At 50.6% G+C, this 23,819-nt stretch overlaps 5 protein-coding genes across 5 annotated transcripts; 1 reads left to right on the forward strand and 4 right to left on the reverse strand.

Annotated features, from left to right (window-relative positions):
- Positions 1-369: 369 nt before the first annotated feature.
- Positions 370-2,657, reverse strand: N7471_000737 (putative HMG box transcriptional regulator; the record flags this gene model as incomplete). The annotated part of the gene is made up of 3 exons (XM_057273458.1): positions 370-1,884; positions 1,938-2,083; positions 2,216-2,657. The coding sequence occupies 3 exons, from the start codon at positions 2,655-2,657 to the stop codon at positions 370-372; spliced, it is 2,103 nt and encodes a 700-aa protein (XP_057141637.1).
- A 1,283-nt stretch (positions 2,658-3,940) lies between these two features.
- N7471_000738 (uncharacterized protein) lies at positions 3,941-5,275 on the reverse strand (the record flags this gene model as incomplete). Its single annotated transcript, XM_057273459.1, has 6 exons — positions 3,941-4,181; positions 4,234-4,323; positions 4,472-4,593; positions 4,649-4,733; positions 4,812-5,112; positions 5,251-5,275. The coding sequence occupies 6 exons, from the start codon at positions 5,273-5,275 to the stop codon at positions 3,941-3,943; spliced, it is 864 nt and encodes a 287-aa protein (XP_057141638.1).
- Positions 5,276-6,937: 1,662 nt separating this feature from the next.
- Positions 6,938-8,095, forward strand: N7471_000739 (40S ribosomal protein eS6; the record flags this gene model as incomplete). Its single annotated transcript, XM_057273460.1, has 5 exons — positions 6,938-7,042; positions 7,161-7,233; positions 7,347-7,367; positions 7,480-7,897; positions 7,999-8,095. 5 exons carry the CDS (start codon positions 6,938-6,940, stop codon positions 8,093-8,095), a joined length of 714 nt encoding a protein of 237 aa, XP_057141639.1.
- Positions 8,096-9,473: 1,378 nt separating this feature from the next.
- On the reverse strand, positions 9,474-10,731 carry N7471_000740 (ribose-phosphate diphosphokinase; the record flags this gene model as incomplete). The annotated part of the gene is made up of 5 exons (XM_057273461.1): positions 9,474-9,627; positions 9,718-9,990; positions 10,070-10,442; positions 10,508-10,599; positions 10,661-10,731. The coding sequence occupies 5 exons, from the start codon at positions 10,729-10,731 to the stop codon at positions 9,474-9,476; spliced, it is 963 nt and encodes a 320-aa protein (XP_057141640.1).
- A 533-nt stretch (positions 10,732-11,264) lies between these two features.
- tom1 (E3 ubiquitin-protein ligase TOM1) lies at positions 11,265-23,622 on the reverse strand (the record flags this gene model as incomplete). The annotated part of the gene is made up of 5 exons (XM_057273462.1): positions 11,265-11,359; positions 11,420-15,616; positions 15,671-15,754; positions 15,815-23,513; positions 23,575-23,622. The coding sequence occupies 5 exons, from the start codon at positions 23,620-23,622 to the stop codon at positions 11,265-11,267; spliced, it is 12,123 nt and encodes a 4,040-aa protein (XP_057141641.1).
- Between the last annotated feature and the right edge of the window lie 197 nt (positions 23,623-23,819).

Raw genomic sequence — 23,819 nt, forward strand, 5'->3', positions numbered from 1 at the left:
TGAGATGGAACCTTGGAATCTGGAGAGATATTGGCAGAATGGTGACCGCCTTAGATAAGCGGCTCTGCACTGTCGGGTTGGGGGTGGATCAAGAGGGTCCGAGCGCCCACGGGGTTAGCGGACATCGTCCTCTTTTTTATTATAACATACATTCTACATCGTCTCGATTGTTATATTTACCTAATTACACGGCTTTCACTATTAATATTATGTATTCATTAGAAGCACGATGAGCCATCATCAAATTACCACTATCTACTCTATCACACACGCCCCAACCAATGAAACCTTGAATCCTTGAACAATGCACCGAATTACATTCTCTGCCCAGCCCCAGAAGCAGGCTTTAGCCTGAGTCTGAGCTTAATCTTACTGAGTCAAAAAGTCCTCAATCTCAAAACCCATCCGCTTAAGCGCCTTCTCCTCCAAATCCCGCCCAACAACCTTCCTCAGCACAACCGTGCGCGCATCCTGCAGCCGCACCTCAACAGGATTCCCACCCATGCGATCCAGCTCCTCCTTACTGCACTCACGAATGTAAACCGTGATATCAGGACCCACGCACGCACGCCACAGCGACGCCATCCACTGCCAGTGATCGAGCGGCGCGTAGGAGTCGCCGATGGGCGTGGAGCAGGCGAATGCATCAGCCGTGGTGAGCTGGTAGCGCGGGACGAGCGCGATCGGCACGCCGTATTGGCTGCCTGCCGTGATGACGCTGGCCTCAGAGCCGTTCTCGCTTGACTGGGCTGGGGAGTGGATGTGCATGTTTGCGGTTTTGGGGATGAGGGTGCGCGGGGAGACGCTTGGGGCGGGGGTTTCCTCGTCTGTTGTTATGGAGCGGGCATCGACGGAGCCGGCTCTTGAGGTGGATTTCACGAAACCGACGACTTCGTCGGAGATCCGGTGCCAGGCGGAGATCGTGTTGAGGTAGTCGACTGTGGCGTCGCCCATCTGCCCGGCTTCTGCGGAGGTGAGGCGGGGTGCTTTGATTTCTGGTCCGTCGAAGACCCGGACGTGGTACTTTGTTTCCTTTTTTAGGAGGTTGTTCAAGTATTCGACGGCTGTTTGGACGAGGTCCGGGTCTTGGCCGTCCACGGCGATGACGGGGCCGCGGGCTGGTGGGATGCCGTCCCGGAATGAGGGGAGGAGGGGTGGGGAGATTTTGGCGAGGACTTTGATCTTGTTGAGGAAGGGAATTGTCATGACTGTTGCTTCGACACTGGATCCTTCTTGTGGATACGGTGTCATGGGTGTCATCACCGGTGTTGTGGTCTGAAGTGGCGGTAGCTTCAGACTGGGGTCCGGGTGTGGTTGTCCCGGGACACTTTGATATGGCCGTTGCGGTTGAAGAATGGGGAGATGGCGCGGCGGCATATCAGGGCGAGCACTCCAAGGGGTCATCGGGTGCGGTGACTTGGGAATGCCACTGCTAGGACTGCGGTCCCGGTAGGAGGGTTGTAAAGCTGGCTTGAATGAGCCGTGGGACACTCGGCGGCGTTTATTATCAGGAGATCGACCACCGGGTTCCTCCCAGTGTCTTTGGCGAGAACGGGGATCGTGGTCCATCTTTGCCGATTTTGGTACTGGATTGGGGTCCTTCTCGCGGCCTTGGACGCTTCTTGGCGGCATAGCATTTGGGTGTGGTGATGATACTGAGAAGTTTGATGGTGGTCGATACCCAGGCCCACTGCTGGGTGTGAACGGGGTCATGGGGGAAGCGGGTGCATTCATCAATCGACCACCACATCTGTTACAGTGTGATGAACCAGATGGGTTGTGTCCAATACCCGAGGCCGAATTCCGGGCGCTTCCATCCCGACCATACCGCCGAGGCTGGTAGCGGTAGTCAGGGTATTGCTGCTGATGCCGAGCTTTTTCCTCCTGGTGAAATTGTCAGCGTTTGAAAATCACATTGCCAGAGATGCCTGCCTTACCTCTGCAAGTGCCTTCCATTTACTCTTGTCATCCTCCGAAAGAGACCGCCACTGTTCTCCAATAATCTTGGAGATCTCAGGATTGGCCAAGCCAGGATTATGAGCGACCACCATGGCCTGATAATGCTGACGATACAGAATGAAAGCTAGATTTGCACAATATTAGCAATATGTCCATGTATTCGAAAGATCCAGATCTGGCTAATGAAGACCAAAAAAGAAACAATCGAAAAAGCACTTGCCAAGCTCTAATGACGGTGCGGACAGTATCGACTCACCATTACGAGGCCGGGGAATTTTCGGATCCGGTTGACAGAGGCAAAACATGGCACTCTCTTTCTGTGATTTGATGGGACTGGTACTGCTGGCTGAAGAGGAGGATGATCGATCTGATCTGTCTCGCAAGGGCAATTCCTTGGTCGAGATCATGGGTCCGACAGGCTTGACGGAGCCATTTGAGGACATCCTGTGTGCCTCTTTGAATCCATTTAGGGAGATATATTGATGTGTGTGATGTACCCCCGTTGATCGAGGATCAGAGTATCTGACCGAAGACCCGACTGGACCACCGTCGACAGGGTGTCTCATGGCCATGGCAGACTTGGACAATTCTTCGTTCATGATTTTGTGATCGAGTAAATTGCTCGGGCTAGGCAGAGTGACTTGGGCAGACTCATAGCGTAGAGCAACAGGGTTGGGGAGAACTCGATCGTAAGACATTTATTTAATACTTTTCCCCTCTCTCAATGAAAGGGCTCGAAGGCGAATGAATCAAAGAAATATGGTCACAAGGGTAAGGTCAAAAAAAAGTATAAGAAAAAAGTATAAGCCTTGAAAGAGAAGGCAGAAGTGAGAATAGGTTTGGGGGCGACTGGGCCCCAAGAAATAACAAGAAAGAAAGAGAGGGGGCCAGAAGGGAGAAACAAAGAAAATGAATCACGAATGGAGGAAAAATGGGAAATAATCCCAATAAGAAATGATTGAAAGACCGGGGAATACCAGGGATTAGGACAAAGCGAAGTATATGGGCGTTTGGACAAGCCCTAAAAAGCGCTTTCTTTGTCTTGGGTTGGGTTTCCCCCCGGAATCCCTGTCTAGCGGCTAGTTCTTTGACAATAGCTCCAAATTGCCCTTAATATTCTGACCGAGCCAACCGAGAAAATAAAATAAAACGAAAAATAAAACGAAAAATAAAACGAAAAATAAAATAATAGGAAGTGGCTTTTCTTTGTTATACATTCACTTATTTCCTACTGTTGTATAGACTATTGACTTGAAAAATCTCACCCGTTATACTTCTAACGACACGGTACCCTTCAGATTACTAACCCTAACCAAGAAAAAAAAAAAAAGAAAAGAAAAAAGAAAAGAAAAACGAGGTGTCAACTAAAAAAGAAAAGGAACTATGAAAATCCCCCTAATTCCCTAATTTCCAGGGCCAAGGCACTAGAGTCATTGTTTTCTTTGTCTCCGGATGCGGCGACCCGCTTGATCGAGCTGGTCCACGAGGGTCCACTGGACGGGTCATCGACGTTGATTGGTCGGGGCATTTCCTAAATCGGTTCCCCGTCAAATTAGACAAAAAGAAATCTGCAAAGACAATCTGCGGATTTTGAGTTTAACAAGTTAAGAAACAATTAATTTCTAGGTTTAGACTTTTTAGTTTGATTGTCTCATGGCATTGTCATCTAGACTGATCTATATTATCTTTTTCCTATTCATAAAATTCATGGGTATTCATATTCCATTGATATAATTTGAAATCACGCTATCTCCCACATGCCAGGATCTGGGATGATCTCATTGCCGATCTTTCTCGATCTACGCGTTACAGTCACTTGCTTATCACTTGGAACAATACCACCCTTTTCCTCCCCTATTTCCCTCTTGTCTCGGGTAATAGATGTCTGGATCTTCCCGTCAGGTTCCAATAACTCTTCTGCAGGTTCCAGTCTATGGTTTGACATCGGTACTACCGTGCCCTTTCTTTGGGAAGTTCAGAGTCAAGGGTCCAGATCCACACTCCCTTTGATTGTCCAGCTCACTGGAACCTGGCCATTGCTCACCCGCATCAAGTATAGTCGGGTCCTCTGCGTTTGATCCTCGGGTACCGACATCATTGCTATACACCCCTTCCCGGGCACTTGCGAGACGTCATATTTGTCACCGTTCTTTTTTTCTTTTTCTTTTTTTTCCCTTCTCGTTTTTGAGTTGTTTGTCTGAAGAATATGGCTTCTCATTGATCTGGACAATGTCATAAGCTGCAAACCCCCGTCGGTTGTGGCGCTTCCCTGACACGCCCTTCGAATTCAACAGAATATCAATCCCATGGTAGATATCCGCAGCCATGAGCCGGTGAGCTGAAGCACCCAAATGCATTTCGTTCCTGAAATCAACAGTGTCACAGTCAGCAAAAAAAGGAATTTAAATTGTCGATCCCTCTCCTCCCATGTTTCTTATAGAAAATGGTAAGGAATGGCGAAGAAAAAAAAGGAACCACTTACCAGAACAGATACTTATCTGGATTCTCTCACGGTTTCTTCTCCTTTGACATCATGACCTGGAACCCACTCTCAACACAAGGCTCCTCAATATTTTCCCACCCATGATCCAGGTTCTTGCCTAAACCATTCTCCTCCTCAATGCCCGCATAGAGCTGCCCAGTCACGAATGCGGTCCATCATAAAAGTATTAGTATCAAGAAGACACACAGTGCTATGACTCCACTCCCTAGCCACCTCGCGGAGCTTCCCATTCCACTCTTCCAGGATCCGCACCGTATCCTTGTACTCATCACTTGCGGACTCAAACCCAGGCAGGAAAGTCACCTCGACCGTCTGCGTCAGAATGAGTTTCAGCTCCGTTGTGCCTCACAGCTCGGACAACGTGTCGAGCTGGTCCATAAGCGTTGCAATACGCCGCTCAATCGATTTACTTGCTGCGTCGTAGTCCTTTGTAATCAGGTTCCAGAGATCCCATGGATACCTGGAAAGACGACAGAGATCGTGCGGTCCTGGCTGGACCGGACCTCTTCCTCGAAAAGATCCTTCGTCACGGCTGAACTCGGCGTCTAGCCATTGCTGGATCTGGGACTTGAAGTCTGCGAGGTGGGTCTGAGACAGTCGGCCTAGTAGATCGAGTTCTTTGTTGTCGATCACAGCGCCGATGTTCTTGCCTTTTAGGGGTGGATTTACTGTCTATGCTAGACTCTCTTGGTGGCAGAAGAACTAATCGCGTTTCAGGTTGTTTTAGTGAGATACGATGCTTCTCCAAGGCTGTTTCGCCGTGTTTAAACTTCCGGGTGGTATCTTACCATTGAACAAAGCCAGTGCGTCCATATCTTGCCCTATGCCTTGTTAGATTGGTTATCTCTCTATGAGTCCCCGAACACAACTAATCGATGGTCAGATGTGTTGGCGATTAGACGAAACCTCCACTCGGACAAGAAACACCGGCAAGGTCGGGTATGTGATGGGTTTCTCTAGAAATGCTACATGAAAATGGAAAGAAGATAGAAATAGGGTAGAATTGTCAAGATCATAAGCTAGAGCTAAAATACACAAAAATGGACACTACCACAGTTAGAATCCGTATGTTAGATGTGAATTCGTCACATCTGTAGATTGGCCGCGTAGCTGAGAGAGAGCCACGTCCAACTGGGTAAATCAGAGTCACCAATTTTATTTTCTTTTTACTTACGGAGTTAACTAGGCCACAATTGCTTGAACTAGTCTTTTCTTCCGTATCTAAGCCTGCGTGATATTTGGGTTCTCCTGTTCATTCACGTTCTCCAGTCCCGAATAGTGGAGACCAATCTAGACTTAATTGCATCTCATACAAAGCCCAGCATACAAGACCACGTCCAGTTCTGTTTCGCATTGTCTGAAGGGACTTGACATTCGTTTGGCCTATTTGCCGTCTGATACGAAATTGTTTCTTGGTACTATGGACGTGCCAAGACATTGTATACTGCAGATCTCTAGGCGGAGTACTGTGAGACACAATATGTTTCTATTTGGGAAATAGGTGGATAAGGGAGAATAAAGTATGGGGGAAAGGTACGACGCGGAGTGACCAACTAATCATTTTGATCTTTCTGGCTATAACACTGAGAAGGGGAAAGACATCCAAAAAGCACATCGTAATGTTATCTTGAGTACGACCTTCGAACGCCACCGATATTATTTTGAGCCAAACGGATCAGGTTTCTGAATCCATACAGAGCTTATCCATACCCTCATGGATGATATAGTGTCTTACAAATCCAGGGGTTGTCTGCTCAATGATCCATGCACTGCCGTTTGCAAGGTCTGACATGCGAATGGTAGACACCAAAAGTCGGATATAGGATCAAATATGGTTAGTGGAGGCTGCTAATTTGCAATTGTCGTACGAGGCTTGTGGTGCCTGTTAATGAGTCGCTTTGTGAGACTGTGCTCAGTCTTGATATATAAAAGTTGGTGTTCGGCCGGTCGAGACTGAATCATGATCCGAAACATTCATTCATCATTCCGTTGGTGATTTTAGGTCGGTTATATTTGAAAGTTGCACTGGGAGGTCTCACGTCTGAGTAAAAAGACCACTGTGTTGATTCAAGGCGGAAGGAAAGCTGTAGTTGCTGGCGGTCCTGGATATGTGTTGTCTCTTGGTCTCTTGGATGCATAGTTGGCAGGGGTGAATCGCATATTCATCGACGAGAATACAGTTATTTTGGAGTTTCAGCGCTCTGTAGACACCCACACCACAACATTTTATGAACATGACTGAGTTGATGAACGAAGAAAATAAAATGTCAGGGTGCTGATACCCAGTCACATGATCTTATAAACCACACTAAACCTCATTAGGGGGCCACAAGCCCTACTTCCCACACGTGACACGTGACTTGCACCTCGCTAAGCCGGCGAACTAAAAAAATCCACAATACAGACTCCTTCAACGACAATCTCACAAATCGACAACACCCGCGCTACCGTCTTGACCGCGCCGCCTCCGTCAAGATGAAGCTCAACATCTCCTACCCGGCCAATGGGTCCCAGAAAATTATCGAGATCGACGATGAGCGCAAGCTCCGTCCCTTCATGGAGAAGCGCATGGGCACCGAAGTCAGCACTCCCTTATCCTTCATCCTTCCCCGACTGTCCGACATTCAAATCGATGAACAACATACACATACACACGACTATGGAGAACGACTGGCTAATTGGAATTTCTTTTGATTAGGTTGCCGGCGATGCTCTCGGTGATGAGTTCAACGGTTACGTGTTCAAGATTACCGGTGGTAACGACAAGCAGGGTACGCATACAATCCCTCTTCCATCCCTAGTGTCGGAACAACAACTCGATGATGGAGAATGGAATCCAACGCACACAACGAGAACCACAATGCTGACGATTTTTAATTTACAGGTTTCCCCATGAAGCAGGGTGGTACGTACACAGCCGCACAACAACCTGGGGAATGACCAAGAAAAAAAATTATATCCAATCCCCAGGGATACAACCAACAAACCGCAGGATACTCATCGAATTATTTCTACAGTTCTCCTCCCCACCCGTACCCGTCTCCTCCTTGCCGACGGCCACAGCTGCTACCGCCCCCGCCGCACCGGTGAGCGCAAGCGCAAGTCCGTCCGCGGTGCCATCACCGGTCTGGACCTTGCCGTCCTTGCTCTGTCCATCGTCAAGCAGGGCGAGGGCGAGCTCCCCGGTCTCACCGACACCGTTGTCCCCAAGCGTCTCGGCCCCAAGCGTGCCACCAAGATCCGTCGCTTCTTCGGTCTCGACAAGAAGGACGACGTCCGCAAGTTCGTCATCCGCCGTACCGTCACCAAGGAGGGCAAGAAGGATTACACCAAGGCCCCCAAGATCCAGCGTCTGGTTACCCCCCAGCGTCTCCAGCGCAAGCGCCAACGCGTTGCTATCAAGCGCCGCCGTGCTGAGACTGCCCGTGATGCTGCGTAAGATTCCCTCTTCTTTTTCCTATGCTCGTGCTCTGATCAATGATCTACGGGTGTATTGGTTTGATTTTGGAAAAACATCTGAACTAACGGTTACATAGTAACGACTACGCCAAGCTCCTTGCCGGCCGTGTCCACGAGGAGAAGGCCAAGCGTGATGAGCTCCGCAAGCGGAGAGCTTCCTCCATGCGGAAGTAAACTTCCAAACCCGCGGTTTTATGATTTCGTTCTGCGGCGATGGGGTTTAATGGAGGAGCTTCACGTCTCTGGGATGATTTGAGGGGAATTCACAAAAAATGAATCACTCTCAGGGGCGCGGAGGATACATGTCTGATAAAAAGAAAAGGGAACAAGAAAAGAGACGGGGAACAGGTTTCAAAACGTACAAAGCAGGCTGAGTGGTTGATACTCCCTTGTGTTTGGCTACAGTGATTTCGGGCCTTGGGAGTCGCATGCATATCTGTGTTGAACCTACCTTTTTTTGATGACCCTTTTTTTTTTAATGGAGTGCATGCAAATTTCAATACTCAGTTCTGTCAATTGCTCGAGGCTTTTTCAAGGAGTAGGCGTAGTTATATTGGGTATGGAGTAGTCTATTGTATATCCCCTTGATTTTATGTCCTCCCCCTCTTTGTGGGCTATTGTGGGCTCTCAGTCTACTCCACTTGAATGAAGTCACATACATACACTAGTTCAATAATCCCATTACCTTAAATTCCCCCGCTTCCAGGCACAATTCTCCCGAGGTCGGTTTAGGTACCGGTCACGTGTTGTATAAGGGTCAAAGGGCATGGAAAGGCGTTCGGAGTTATGTTTGTTCAAGTGTATGACTGCACTTTGAGCTCAATAGTACGTATTTGGAGCAGGGGTATGAAAAGGACCTCTTATCGGACGTGTTTCCGCTCCACCTACGCGGCTAGTAGTGCCCAAATCCCATGTGTTCTACTATGAATCTATACAAGAATAGTCGGCCTTGTCAAGTATTTTTTGGTGGTCTTCTCAGACTCGTTAGATGTCTGTTGTTATAGATATTTCCCTTCTCGGTTTGCTAGCTAAACGGCAGAAAAAGGCGGGAAAAGCCTCTTTTCTATGTATAATCTTTGATATATATGTTGTAGGATGACAGCAATATATCAAAGTTTAAACAACCAAGCCAACACAGTCATAATAGCACTTCATCAATAGAAAAAACACCAAGTTTAATTGGATGTTGTAAACGGCCTCCAAGCCCTGCAATAATTTAAACCAAATAGCAAGTACTCTGCATATGAAGAGCACACACATGCACGATGCAACCGAACCCAGCCAAGGATAACCAACTTCCGCCAGAGAGAACTGCATAGAGCCAACATTTAAACGTTGGCCTCTTTTTTCCAAAGAAAAACATAGTAAATAATAATAAAACACCCGGGGACTAACATCCTCGTCCGGCTAATAAAAAGGGTCATAAAAATCGTATTTTTTTGTTTCCCGCTCACTCCACGGTTTCGCGCAAACCACACTCGTAGGTAATCACTAGGACAACCGGTAGATTTGATCCTCTGTCTTGATGTAATAATTCATTTCTGCCTCTGATTTACCCCACGGTGTGCGAGAACAAGAAGCTAACTGACTCGCCGTTGTGTGTACGACGGCATGCCTCTGCCAATGTAGGGCTGATATCGATCGTATGGATCTTGTCACACTGCTCTTGCTTGTCGCCCAATGGGACAGTGTTGCTGACGATAATGCTGCGAGGAGAGAGTTAGTAAAAAGGAACCCCAAAGCTAAATCATCCAAGATTGCAATGACTCGTCGCTGGTATTCGGGGGTGTACATACCGCTTGAGGCAGCTACCGTTCAGGTTCTCAATCGCCTTGCCAGACAGAATACCGTGTACAACGATGGCGTTGACTTCGGTGGCACCGTGCTGCATGACAGTTTCGGCAGCCTTGGCGAGCGTGCCGCAGGTGTCGGCCATATCGTCGACGATGATGGCGACCTTGTCCTTGACATTACCGACAAGGACCATGCGCGAGACCTCATTGGGGCGGGCACGTTCCTTGTGAATAAGCGCGAATTGCAAGTCCAGGCGATCAGCAATGGCAGTAGCACTAACAACAATCCAAATTAGCCCTTGAACTAACCCCGGTATATAGATACATGTGTAGTATCGAGACAGGCAGAACTCACCGCTTGGCACCGCCAGCATCCGGGCTGACGATGACACAGTTGCTGACATCGAGGTTCTCACGGATATACTTGAGCATGCTGGGCTCGGCGTACAGATTGTCGACAGGGACGTTGAAGAAGCCCTGGATCTGGCTGGCGTGCAGGTCCATGGTAATGACGTGGTTGCAGCCGGCGGTCTGGAGCATGTTCGCCATCAGCTTGGCGGTGATCGGAGCACGACTCTTGTCCTTCTTATCTTGGCGGGCATAGGGGAAGTTGGGGATGACGGCTGTGATGCGGCGGGCTGAGGCGGTCTTGCAAGCGTTGATCATGATCAGGAGCTCCATGAGTCCATCGTTGATATCATTGGGTTTCGTCGATTGGAGAATGAAGACTGCGACAAATCATATATATGAGTGGGGCGTTCTTGATATCACGATTAAGGTGGGATGCCTGTACCATCTTCGTCCCGGACGCTCTCTCCGATTGTGACACTGGTCTCTTGGTTGGAGTATTGCAGGACCATAATCTTGGTCAACTCAATTCCGAGCCTGATTCATAGCTCTATAATTAGCTGGTTGTCCCAGTCTTGACCTAGTAGGTTGCACATACCGGTCAGCAACTAGGTTGGCAAGCTCCGGGTGACTGTTGCCAGTCAAGAGCTTGATGGAGTTGGTCGACATGATGTAGGGGTCTGTGAAACAGTAAAATGAGAGAGATTTAATTCAAAGAAGCACAAAACACACTCTTCTCTTAGATGACCGTGTTCGTCTCAAAAAATCGTTTTTCCTCCGCGGCCCCGCATGTCTTTTTTCCTATGCAGTCCCGTGACAGGCTCACCGCCTGATGACATAAGCCTCTCACCATCCGAGGTCCATCCATGGATGGATGCCCTACCTAGGTAGGAGCTGCATATAAATTCTACTCATGAACGAAGTACGCAGCGAATTTGAAGGAAAAAAATTAATGCAGCAATCTAAGTACATAAAGAGGGCTCTGGAAAAGAACACGGTTGACCTGCACTTCAACCGAATCCCTTGCCAGGTGCCTCAATTTTCATCTTCTCATAAAGAAACTTCTCGCTGGCCCATGCCAGCCTTCAATACTTTCCTCATTCGTCCCCATTAAAAAGAAAATCTCGTAAGAATCGAGAGAAACGCCATACAATGCTTTGGCTTGATGAAACCATTCCCATGCCGTAGAATATGACAACAGTCTAGGCAAACCCGAAATACTCACTGCCAGCCGTCACGGCCGTGTAAAGGCGTTGACGGAGATCTTCGTAACTTTCATACTCAGGAAGATCAAGCTCTGTTAAGAATAGTTAGTAAAATGCGCTAATGCAGCCAAGAAATGCGGAGAAAAACTTACGGTTGAAACAAGTATGCGAGCTGGGAAGGCGATCCTTGTGGCCATAGTCGCGATGGATGTTGAACTTGCTCACACCGTTCATACCCTCAAGTTCCTTGAAGCCATTGAGGGGAACCTTACTGGTTCCAGTGACGAACTGCAATAGCTTGGCACGCTCCTCCTTGTCGAATGAGCGGACGGCACGCCAGAACCATTGGATCTGTGAGGAGGAAGCAGAGTAGTTGTGATACTCGGTGTTGTTCTTCCACTCGTCCACATCGATCTCAGGAAGACCAGAAATCAAAAGCTCCAGCTCTTGCTCGTTGAAAATGGAGATCAACTCGGGAGGAATGATTTCGTGGAAACCCTTGAGGAAGTTGTCCAGTTGCTCGCGAACAGACTCGACGAGGCGATATTCGACCACGCGCTGAACGTACTCCTCCTTGTTCTCCTGTGTAACGGGAATGTCGTGGCCACCGGGCTTCAGGTCGATAACCTGCTTCTCGCCAAAGTCGTCGGTCTCAATGGCAAAGGTCTCGGTAATGATATCGGTAATGTCATTCTCCAGCATCCACAAAAGTGATTTATAGTAGTCCAGGTCGAGCGTTTCCATATCCTTGATAGACACGGATCGTCCGAGGATATTCTTGTAGACTGCTCGGCTGAAGTGGCAGTCGAGAACACGGCCTTCGTACAAGGCCTTACCGATGATGCGTCCAATGAATTTGAAGAACATGAGATGCTCCGAGTTGACACCACTAAGGCGATTGGGGTGGAAGGTAGTCCGATCAGCGGCGACAGGGATAAACAAGGCGTAGTTGGGGTTGAACATGCCACGGGCAAGAACCTGGAACCATTCTCTAGTGACACCACCAGCATCGACACCCTCCTCGCCATGGAATCGTACATTCAATTTGCCGTACTTCAACTCATCCGCGCTCTTGAAGTACAAGGACTTGAAAGAGTCAAGGAAAACCTCAGCTCTGCGCACAGAGAGCTGAAGAGGAGGATGAGGGTGGCGAGGTTCGGCGCCGCGGGAGTGGACACGGCGAGTAAAGTAGTTGCGCTTGTTGTCGAATTCCAGGACCTTGGGGTTCTTGACCAATAGGGAGAATGTGCCGCTCATCAGGCGAGGGTTCTGGCGGACGAGCTCATTGAGAATCTTGCGATGTTCTTCGGTGAACCTGAAGAAGATGTTCTCCATGCTGAGACCAGCATCAGCTGTGGCGGTGCTGTTGACTGACAATTCACGGCTGCCGCGAGACAGCGGCTGGTCCTTCAGCGTGGTGTTCTTGCAGACGACCATCAAGGCCTCAATGAGAGGGAGAAGGATGGTAGCCACGTTCAGCATATTTTCCTTTTGCCGAATGACAGTCAAGCAGTCGCTCAGCTTGCTCCAAAGCGGGCCAAAAGTGGCGCTTTCATAGAGTTTTTTGAGTACATCCTCCTTGGGAGCGGATCCAGGCTCAATATCCTTGGATTTGTCGGCTCGTGCATGATCAAACAGATAATCAAGTGCGGTCAGGATACGTAGCAATTTCGCCTGGTCTGAGCTGGCTGGGGAGAACTTGGCCAGGGCAAGGCCTTGCATGTCGGTACCAGTCTTGGCCTGGTGGATATGAGGGAGAAGATCCTCCAAATCACCCAGGATGGTATCGCTAAGGGCCTGCGCTTGAGCAACCAACTCGTTGCCGATCACATCTCTAGCTCCAGGAATAGCGGAAAGATTGTTGATGGTGGAAAGTGTATCGCGGAATGTCTTGCCATTGCACTCACGAGCCGCAAGGATGTGGACAACCAGTCGGAAGTTGTGATCCGGAACGACAGGAGGCTCGATGGTTCGCTTCTTTCGCTTCTCGTCCTCGGCGGGCTCCTTGGAATCTTCAGATTTCTTGGCTTCAGCCGAAGTAGCCTCTTCACCTTCTGCGGTCTCTTGGCCGGGGGCTCCAGGGGTTTCCACAGTGGGCAGCGGCGCATCGGTCATGGATGTGTCCATACTGGAATCGGCAGCCTCGGTAGGTTGATCGGCAGATGCTTCGATTTGAGGCCTCTCGGGCTTCTTGCCCTTGCCCTCTTCCTGTCGCTCCTTCTCACGACGAAGGAGAACAGTCAATGGCTGTGTGATGCTGCTAAGGAGGCTCGACAGTTGCTCCATGCAATTGGGGCTTTCCATTATCAACTTGCGGTCAAGGAGAGAAAGTAGTGCATTCAGAGCAAACTTGTTAGCTCGGTTTTCTTTGCCTTTGCCCTTGCGCAATGACTTGAGTTTACCAGCTGAGGCAGAGTCATGCTCCGTAAGGAAGAACCAAGCAATGTGAGGGTTGAACTGCGAAAGGAAAGACAGCGCGGCGATACACTGTTGGATGACCATAATTGGGGTCACTTCACTGCTGACGCTCGAAGCAGTCTGGATAGCGAGGGTTCGCTTAGACTGCGGCGTCTTCTGTGCTCCTGGTGCCTTTGCACGTAGAGAAAGATGAGAAAAGCTGCGTTCAATCGCAGTGGAATCAACGCTGCCATCCTGCAAGATCGAAAGAAGAACGCTGATCACCTCACTGCGGTTCTGGCGGTTCTCACAAACATTGTGAAGAATATCATTCAATTGATGGCGAGCGTTGCCTTGAAGAGGCATAAACATGAGGCGGAGAAGGGTTGCAACGCCAGCCTTGTCGAGCATTTGAACAATTTGACGTCTCTGCTCTTTCTTTGGCTCTTGGCCTGCAGCAGGCTCAATTCTCTGTCGATTATCAATGGCACTCATGTCGCCAAACTGGGCCATGCGTCGGCCGCTACCGCCCATACCACGGGCTTCGGTCATGTACTCTGGACCCAAGGTTGCAAGAACATCCTCGGGCTGATCGGCCAGAACAGCCTGGCGCAATGAGGGATCGAGAGTGGCAAGGAAGCTGACAGCATCCATTTCTTCGGCCGGTTGAGTGCTAGAAGCTGTAGCTCCAGCACCACCAGCAGCGGCCGCCTGTCGTCGCGCAGTCTCACGCTCCCGTCGGCGTCGATCGGCCGCTTCTTGCTGCAGCAATTCTTCACGAATCTCGGCAGGCAAGGCCTCAAGGAATTCTTGGTTTATCTCAGTGTCCTCCTCACCCGCGGCGGCAGCCTGCGACCGATGTTCAGCAAGCTGTTGCATGATGACTTCCTCCCGAAGTTCCTCGGGAAGAGCCTCTAGATATTCTGAATCGATCTCCAGACCGGTGATATCAACTTGGCGGCCCCTAATGTTCGTGTAGACTCGTCGGGTAGGTTCAGTGGGCTGGGCTTCGGTTTGAGTAGATGGGCCAGTAGTTTCAACCGCAGTATCGGTTTCTTGGACGTCTTCCATGGGTTCATCGACCCCAGCAGCTTGGCGCTCGGCTTCTTGTTGTTCTTTCTCTGCCTGTAGTCGGGCGTTTTCTTCTTCCTCCTTTTGCTTAAGCTCACGCTGCTTTTCTTCAGCGGCAATGCGATCTTGGCGGTCCTTTTCAGCCCTTTCGGCTTGAAGACGTTTGCGTTCCTCTTCCGCGAGCTTCTGGCGCTGCTTCTCCTCCTCGATGGCAGGGGGAACCAAGAGCCTCAGAATGGAGTTGATGACGCGCAGAGTCCGCTCAACATACTGGCTGCCGAAAATAATGCGGGCCTCTTCCTGCCAGCGGTTTCTGGTAGTACCGAGACCAAACTTGACAGCAGTGTGAGGGTCGTCGCCGCGAGTGCGAGTTGGAGGGCCTGCTCCTCGGGGGATTCCAAGCATATCCTGGATACGACCAGGCAAGACTGCCCGTCGGTCGACATGGACGTGAATACCATCAGGGCGAGTGACAACGCCGAAACCTGGCGCCGCCTGTCCGCCAATGGCTTGCATAATGGCATTCATGAAGCTGATGGGGCTATCCATGGCAACAACCCGACCACCTGCAGTGTCCATAGACTGGCCCCAATCGGCGAAAGGATCAGCAGCAGCCCGAGGTGGAACGGCAGGATCTGGGCGGTCAGTCCGGACAAGAAGAGGATTAATGCCATCGTCGTTGCCGCCGCGGGATGGCAGTTGGGTTCGGTGGACACGGTGGTAAGGCTGGATAGGAACAAGCCCAGATGGGCGACCCGGCATGATTTCAGTGACAGTAGCCCAGGCCGGTGGCGGGCCTCCGCGGAAGCGGGATTGGGGATGTCCCCGGGCCATTGGAGGCTCATCGCCTTCCCATCCCCATGGCTCAAGAAGATCATCATCTTCTAGACGAGTCAGCAATGATGCGACAAAATCAATAGGAGAGTTGGACTCACCTTCCATATCCCCATAAGATCCTTGTTCCTCATCGAAATCATCCATGTCCTCATCAAGTTCATCCATTTCGTCTTCATCTTCAACTGGACCGGATGTCAGCAGCGGCACTGGCAGTTGCCTCAGCAGTCTAAGGAGGGACAAACCATCTTCATCGAGGTCATCAAGAATTTCTTCGTGAATGTCGCCACCTAGGGCATCTCCATGGATATCATCGACACCGGAACCATTGAGGGCACGGAATAGGTCGCCAAGGTGTTGGTCTTCACCTTGGTGTCGGGTGGATTGTCTGATGTCGGCCATTTCATCTTCGAATTGGTTCATCATCTCGACCTCCTCTTCGTCTTCGGTCATTTCTTCACTTTCCCATTCGTCCTCTTCGCCATCTTCGAGGCTTTCGTTGTCTCGGTCACCACCGATTTCTCCATCATACATGTCATCATGCATGTCCGAATGGTCGTGATCTTCATCGTCATCATCCTCGTCTTCGTCATCATCTTCGTCGAGGATGACTTCGACTGCATCTCCGGAAAGACCTTCGATTGGACCCATGCCATCGTCGTCTTCGTCGCTAACGACTTCACCATCATCTTCAGCGACATCCTCGTCGTAGTCCATTTCTTCGTCATATTCATCATCGTACATCTCATCGTCCTCACCCTCCGATTCTTCGGTGCTGCTCTCTTCCTCGTCATGACGAGGCTCTAGCATGCCAAGAGTAGAGTGGCGGAAGAGGTCAGGTGTTTCTTCGCGTTGATCTTCCATGTCAGAAACGGAAGTTGCCGACGAGATCTCATCATCCTCATTATCACCTTGGATAGGGATGTCCGAATTCTCGCTGAGAAGTACGGCAGTCTGGGTAAGTTTATTCAATGGACGAAGAATATACTTAATGACACGCCTGGATGACGGGAAATTCAAGTCGACATCGGCGACTGAAGAAGTGAGCGCGGGGATAAAATTCTTTTCGAACATGGTCTTCGCGAGCTGCCTGGTTGAAGTTGGGAAGCCCGCGTCATTGGTGAAGGAGTAGCCGCTGAGCATTTTATCGAAGAGGTCAGCAAGAGACATGAGCTTGGAATACTTGACATCTAGGGGTTCAGTAGAGGCCATAGCATCTTTGTAGGACCGGAGAGCATGCTCCAGCACAAAACGGCGGACAAAGGCAAGCTCGGGCTCATCATCCTCATACTTTGGCTCAGTACGACGTCTACCAACACCGCCAAATTCGCCGGTCTTGGTGCAAAGCGCAACAAGCACTTGCATGGTCCATGTGGAGGTGATGCTGCGCTTTTTGAACACCAAAGACTCATCGTGTTCCATGGTACCGAGAGGAACAAGCACGTTCAACAAATAGTTCAGGACGCCAGAGCGCGGTTTGGAAGGAGTAGTGGCCAGAGGATCAGCCTTGCGGGAAAAGTTGATGAATTCAACCTTGGTCCGGTTGTAAGAGGAAAGAAGTTCCGTCAAGCACTGAAGGAGCAAGCAGCGGTAGATGTAAATCGGATGGTCATCTGCCTTGAATTGGGGCTTCTCTGCCTTCTTGGAACCGCGAGATGCTTGTGCTTCGGCAGTGCTCGAAATTGACGGTGTTGGCTCATCCACAGCCATCTCAACATCAGTTTGAGTATCAGATTGGTCAGCTGCCTGCTCTGGGAATTCAGGACCGGCCTCTTTGTCGTCCACATCCTTGTAGGACAAAAGCTCTGAAAGCAGGTAATGAATAACACCATCCGGGTTCTCCACAATTGGAGCTTTGAGTTCGGCACCCTTGGTTGGGGCCTTGCCCTTGTCCTCGCTCTTGTCCGTGTCTTCGGGGGTAGATGCTTCCCCTGCTGCAGATGATTCTGGCTTGGGCTCTTCAAGAAGAATACTGGGCCTTCCTCGTTTTTGCTGCCGATCTTTGTCGGCCTTTAATCCAAGAACCTGTGGACGCTGTTGGTTGTCATATCGGAGCAACCGCAGCTTTTCATTTGTAACCTCCACAAAGATATCAGGAGCTCTTAACACGAGGTGATACAGCTGTCGTACATAACCGTTCGCGTCAATCTGACGGGTGGTCTTGGACTCAAAGTTGGCCACAATTTCGCTCCTCATGATCTGCCGGATAGTAGCTTCGTCCTCGACGATGTGACGAAGGATGAGCATGAAAGCGCTTTGGAGTTTATCATTTGTAGCACTGGAAAGTTGCTTAACCATCACAAACAAACGCTGAAGGTTTCGCTTTTCCCCAAACCGGGCGGCAATGCTGCGCTCGCGGGTGAGAATGACAAGAACACGGCACATGGAGAGCGCCAGTGTATCATCCTTGCCCACTCGGGGTAGGATCTCGACAAGAGCTTCAAATAGCTGGGTCTTCTCCTCGAGGGAGACAAGGGGATCTTCAAGACGAGCTGGTTCATCGCCGCTGGGGTTGGGATCATCAACATTTGGCAGGTTCCATTCAATCTTGGGAGGCTGACAATCATCAGACAGCAGCTTCTCGAGAATGAGCAGGACATGTCCAACCCAAGGGAAGGCTTCTTGGTCGGCCTTCTCAGGTGTTGGGAGTTTGATAAATCCAAGGAAAGTCGAGAAACAATCTTTGAGCTCTTCAAGAGTGGCGACGTACATGTCATGATCTTGAAGGGTCAGTGCGAGAATGTGTGCATATGCGGCAATCTTTTTGCCAGCTGTCTGGAAGTTTTCCATCTGCAGGGAGACTAGCGATTGAACGAGGGTCTCTCCAATGTCTCGACGGAAGTTGACAGGCTCGCTATGCTTCTTGATAGCGGAGGTGATCAAGTCAGACAGCTCGAAAGAGACGTCATGGTGTTCGTTTAGAATGTCCAGGGCCCGATCGATCAGGTTTGACCGAATGTTTTGCCTCTCTGCATCCAGGTCTTCGACTGTGACCATATGGCGACGTCTGACCGGTCCTCCCTGGGAGGCCCCGGCAGGTTCAGCAGAGCTTGACCCGATATTACGACTCTCGGGTCGACGCTGGTTCGATGACTCGCCTCGGTCATCGCTATCCATGTCATCATTGTCGTTGAGAACATTGTCTAGAGCTCTAGCCAATCCGTCGTGCATATCGGAGTCAATATCGCCTCCGGGGAAAGGAGAACGTTGCATTGCGTCTGCCACCGGTCGTCCGGTTGCTTGAGCCAGAAGCATTTGGAGTGCTGCAGAGCGGTCTAACGGATTGGCGTTATTGAAAGGTTGAACGTCTCCAAGACCAGGATCCTCGAGGGCGTCAATACTAGGAGCAGACTCGGGTACTCCGGTTTTGATATCGCCAGGACCCGGGGGGACTCTGGGAGGGGCTCGTAGCCACTGCTGCGCCTTGCAGTATTCTTCCGCCGCCATCAAAAGATTGTTGCAACGATAAAGGGCTTCTTTGTTAAGATCAACATCCATGTACCCTTTCTCAAGCAAGGCAGTTGCTCGTTCCGTGTGGACGACGAATGGTTTCTTGGGCATCTCTACCAAGATGGGCGGGGTATCTGCTTTACGAGCTGCGCCAGTCTCGTATTCACCATCCAAGGAGCACCGCATGATATCAATCAACAATCGGATGATTGGGCTCGATGACTGGGTAGCAAAGTCCGAGTTCCACATGTCTTTGGCCATGGGCAAAATCTCCATGCGAAGTTCCACCAAGAGTTGGCCTGGCTGGAAGTAATCGGGACGGTCTCGGTCCCGTTCAGGGTGAGAAGTCAAGGCTTGTGTCTGGCTAGAGTCCACGATGAATTTCCCAGCAGCGAGGTCTGCAAATAACCCAAGAATGATTTTAATTCCACCATACCCGGATGCAAGCCGGTCAGCAAGCTCTTTGTCCTGGTCGGGAATGGACTCTGCAGATGGAAGGGACTTGATGTCGGCCAAGAAGACGTCACAGATGTCCTTCAACACTTTCAGGCCGTTGTTTTTATTAAATGAAACGAGAACTGAAGTCAAGTAGTTCGGACTGGGACGCTCTGCTGAGACTTCATAGAGAAGGTGCGAGAAGTGGGAAAGAACGACAATGAGATATGCGAACCGGTGCTTGGGACTGTCACTCGAATTGGCAGGGTTAAACTGCAGTTGGCGAAGAATACCTTCAGCAATGGCATCCGAGACCAGGATAGCATTCGCCTTCTGTTTCTGGAGCGGATCCGTGCGTCTCTTGCCGATAATGCCGAGTCCGAGGTTGTGCAAGAACCCTGTAATCGAGGTTGGCAGAGCGCTTAGAAGGTAACGAAGCGTACGCGCATTCTTGAAAGCAGGACACTGTTCATCGACTTCGGTGTCGTCTTCTTTCGGGCCCTGGCCCGGCTGAGCCGGTGTAGTCTCTGGTGCACCAGTGCTCTCCTGCTGAGGTTCGGCGCCAGACGTTGCTGAAGGCTCATGGGGGTTTCCGGTAACCGGAGCAGCCTTTGATTTTCCAGAGCCATGCTTTTCAGCAGAGGCCTGTGTGGCTTTCAGCCACTTCTCAGGGATGTTCTTCTCCAGCAAAATTCCTTCCCACACGCAAGAAGCAAGAAGGTTGCTCAATGAGGAGATCAGGGAACAGTAGTGGTCCGCAAGGTTGGCTTGGCCAAAGATGGAGGTAGACTGACCAGGTCGAGTTTGGTACAGTGGCGACGCGAAAGCCTCGCGAAGGACGTCGGTGAGGAGAAGAACGGCATTCAAGTGCCTCACGAAGAATGTGCCAGATTTAGCAGCAGCCGTAGGCTCAACAGCCGGTTTTTTCGAGTCTGCTGGTTTAATCAATTCTGTGAAGAATCCCGATCCAGTGGGTGCAGTCCAAAAGGCCGAAAGGTTGTCCACTGCTGCCTGTGCTCGTCGAACGAGAGACGGGAGCACAAGGTGAGGCTTCGTTTCTGCGAGCATGTGAACAAGCACGGTGATCTCTTGGTTGGCGTTGGTGCTGTGGAAATCAAATGCCAAGCTTTGGAGTGTGGCAAGATCCAACAAGAACTCTGTGCCGCCGGCCAGGATGAAGGATGTGCAGTTGGTCTGGTTCTCAAAGAAAGCGCCCAGGAACCGCAAAGCTGGGAACAAGTAGTCCGTGGCCGAGAGACCATGAGCATCCTTATCTTTAGGCTCAAAGTCGGGGCCCGGCGAAGGAAGAACATGATCCAGATCCCCAACGACCAGCTTAGCGCCGTTCGGAAGAGTGTTCACGTTGAGCTGGGGAGCACCGAATGAGGCAGGGTCGTCTGTGGGTGCATCAACGGCAGTGCCGATCTCTCGGAACAATGAAAAGACATCTCCTAAAAGAGTTGTTTTGCCGTCGGCGTCTTGAGTCCACATCTTTGTGCCCATACCTAGCTCCCATGCCTTGACTCGCCCCAAAATGTTGACACGAGCCGCCATTACAAGAACGGCAGACATAATAGAGGTCTTCAATGCCGGGTGGTGTCGGACAAGCTCATCAAAGGTCGTGCCTAACGAACGAACCAGTTCTGGGTCATCCTTCAGGCATTTGACATGCTCAGGGTTCTCAAAAATCTCGAAGAAGCTTTCCAGTGCGTCGGAGGACTGGAAAAGGTCCAAACCAGAGGAGTTCAAGCAGATGGCTCCAAATGCACCAGGGATACAAGCAAGAGCATCAGCTGCGGGCATTATGCCAGGTGCGAGAGGGGTGTTTTGGGGTCTGACGATAGAATACTCGCGATCTTTCTGCTTTCCCTCAGACTGGATAGCGGCTTCAGCGCTGGGCGGTTGAGTGGCGGCGGGTTCGGCCTCGGTCTCGGCCTCAGTCTCGCGGTCTTCGGGCTCCACGGCCGGCGGCTTCTCCAGCACCTGAAGTTCACGGCCCATAACGGCAGCAAGAAGGCTCTTGCTGAGGCCAGCCTCGGCGATGACAGCATAACTGGTAGGCTCGTTGTGAATGAAGCTGCTGAGAATGTTGACAGCGTTGCTCCAAACATGTGAACCGAACACACGAGCATTCTCGAACACAAGGCGAAGAGAAGTCAACAGCTGAGGTGAATCTATCAAGTTTCGCAGAACACGATCGAAGCCTCCACCATTGTGCTGCATGATGTGGTTGACGAAACGGAACATCCAGCGCAGGGTCTGCTGCTGAAAGTAAGGAATTTGATAGTCAATCGAAGGGTTCCTGTATTGAGCAGGGAATCCATCCCCACGATTGACCTTCTCAAACGCGGTCTTGGTCTCGTGGTCAATCAAATCGGACATGGCGTCAAAGCCCTTTGCTGTTGTCAGTGTACCCAGTGCATCCCGGACCGCATGCACAAATGTGTCGAGGAACTCCATGATGCGGGAATAGACTCGGCGGGACTTTTCAGTCCGCAGATTCAAAATATCAACAAACATGGGAATTAGACCTGCTGCAACCAGGGTCTCCGGTGTACGTGTGCTCGAGCTTGGGAGAGTGCGCAGGAGTGCAAGCAAAGCATCTCGCCACTCATCGTAGTAGGCATCATCCGGATCGTTGTTCTCAGGGCCTAGTTCATTAACCATTTTACGGGTCAAGAACATGAGAATTCCGTGGTTGACATTGACGCTCAAAGCTGCACAGACATCAACAGCACGAGCCTTGTGCTTGGCCAACGCATCCAGTGCCTGGATCGCCAAAGTTTGGACAGACCGGGAGACTTCGAGGTCGCCACTGGCACCGAGATGAACGACTTCAGCAAGCTGATAAGCAAGCTGAAGACGCTTCGGTTGTTCTAAGTCAGATTGAAGAACCTTTGATTGGAAGGTACTCTCCGGCTGGACATGGGCCAGGTTGGTCACTGCCAGTGCCTTGATGGAAAGGATCTGTTCTCGCGTGGCACGCGACGCTGTCAACGCCTTGGCGACTCGGAGCTTTTGAAGCAGCTCATATTTTGATTCAAGGGGCAGATGAGGCAAGTTGGCTGCAAGAAGATCTTCCACCTTTGCAGTTGAAACTTTTGAGTAGGGAAGCTCTAGGACTTTGCCTGCCCGTGTGGCCTCTTCTGCCTTCCCACCAGCGACAGCTGGTGATTCATCTGCATTCGAGCCCTGATTGGAATGAGGAGTGGGGTGTGTTGCACTGCGTCGCAATGGGGTTGGCGTAGTTGGAACATGCGAGCCCTGCTCAGTTTGGCCAAATTCGGAGGTTGTTCTAGCCTGTTCGGGGCCGGAGGGATAGTAGAGAACTCGAACATCTCCCCATTCCTCCCAGCCATCGTTATCACGCACGAGGGAAACCAGTTCATTGGCGTTGACTTTGGTCTGGGTTGTACTTTCCTTCCCCTTGGTTAAAACGGCAGGAGACGCGGAAAATGGTGTTTTACTAGCGATGGCTGGACGCGGGAAAGGAGCTGCAATCTTCTGCAACTTTTCAAGGTCAAGAGCATAGTGGGACTGCAATACAGATTGTTGGTGGGTGCCACGCTGGCGAGAGTGGTATCGTTGAGCTAAGCAAAGAGACAGCCGCAATGTAGATTGTAGGAGAGAGAGTGAGGTGGTATTCAACAGGTCGCCCAGGCGATCGCTGCTGCTGTACAGGCTGCGGTTCCCACATTTCTCAAGTAAAAGACGAGAGAAATCGAGAACTGCTTCCACAAGCTCTCTATCTCCTTCGGGGCCGTATCCCAGGGCATTCAGTTTAGCATCAACACCCTCTGCTGGCTTCTTGCTCTCATCGGCCGAGTATGATTCCTCCAAAACACTTCGCGTGAACAGCTGGGTCTGAGGGCCAGTATTCAGGAAGTATTTTTCCACGGCTGAGGCTAGAATCTCGTCGAATCGGTCCAGGACATTGATCCAATGGTAGAGATCACCGCGTGGGAACGGCCATAGCTTAGGGAATGTGTTGAGAAGTGACGGGAGCTCTGGAACGGGAAGACTTGTGGCACGCGCTATGAATTCTTGCAAAAAAGGTGACTGTGATGGAAGGAAAATTTTTTAGTTGGGTTGCACATCAGGCTGCCGGAGAGTAACTTACGATTGTAGCCTCATGCTTTTGGCTGGCTACCTTCTTAATTCTCCCCATGATAACGATCGGTGGACCAGTCAAACATGAGGGAGTTGAGAGATTCCAGGAGGGTAGTCTCCTAGAGAGGGTGGAGTGAGAAGGTCGTAAAGACCGGTGTCGCGGAGAAAGCGCGAAGATGCCTTATGACGTTTTTGGTGCCGTTTTGCTGCCTCAACGAAAATCGAATCAACTCAACGTGATGGACACCTGAGCAA

Source organism: Penicillium samsonianum, assembly GCF_028829775.1.
Source record: "Penicillium samsonianum strain IBT 33392 chromosome Unknown utg000001l_segment0_segment0, whole genome shotgun sequence".
NCBI lineage: Eukaryota > Fungi > Ascomycota > Eurotiomycetes > Eurotiales > Aspergillaceae > Penicillium > Penicillium samsonianum.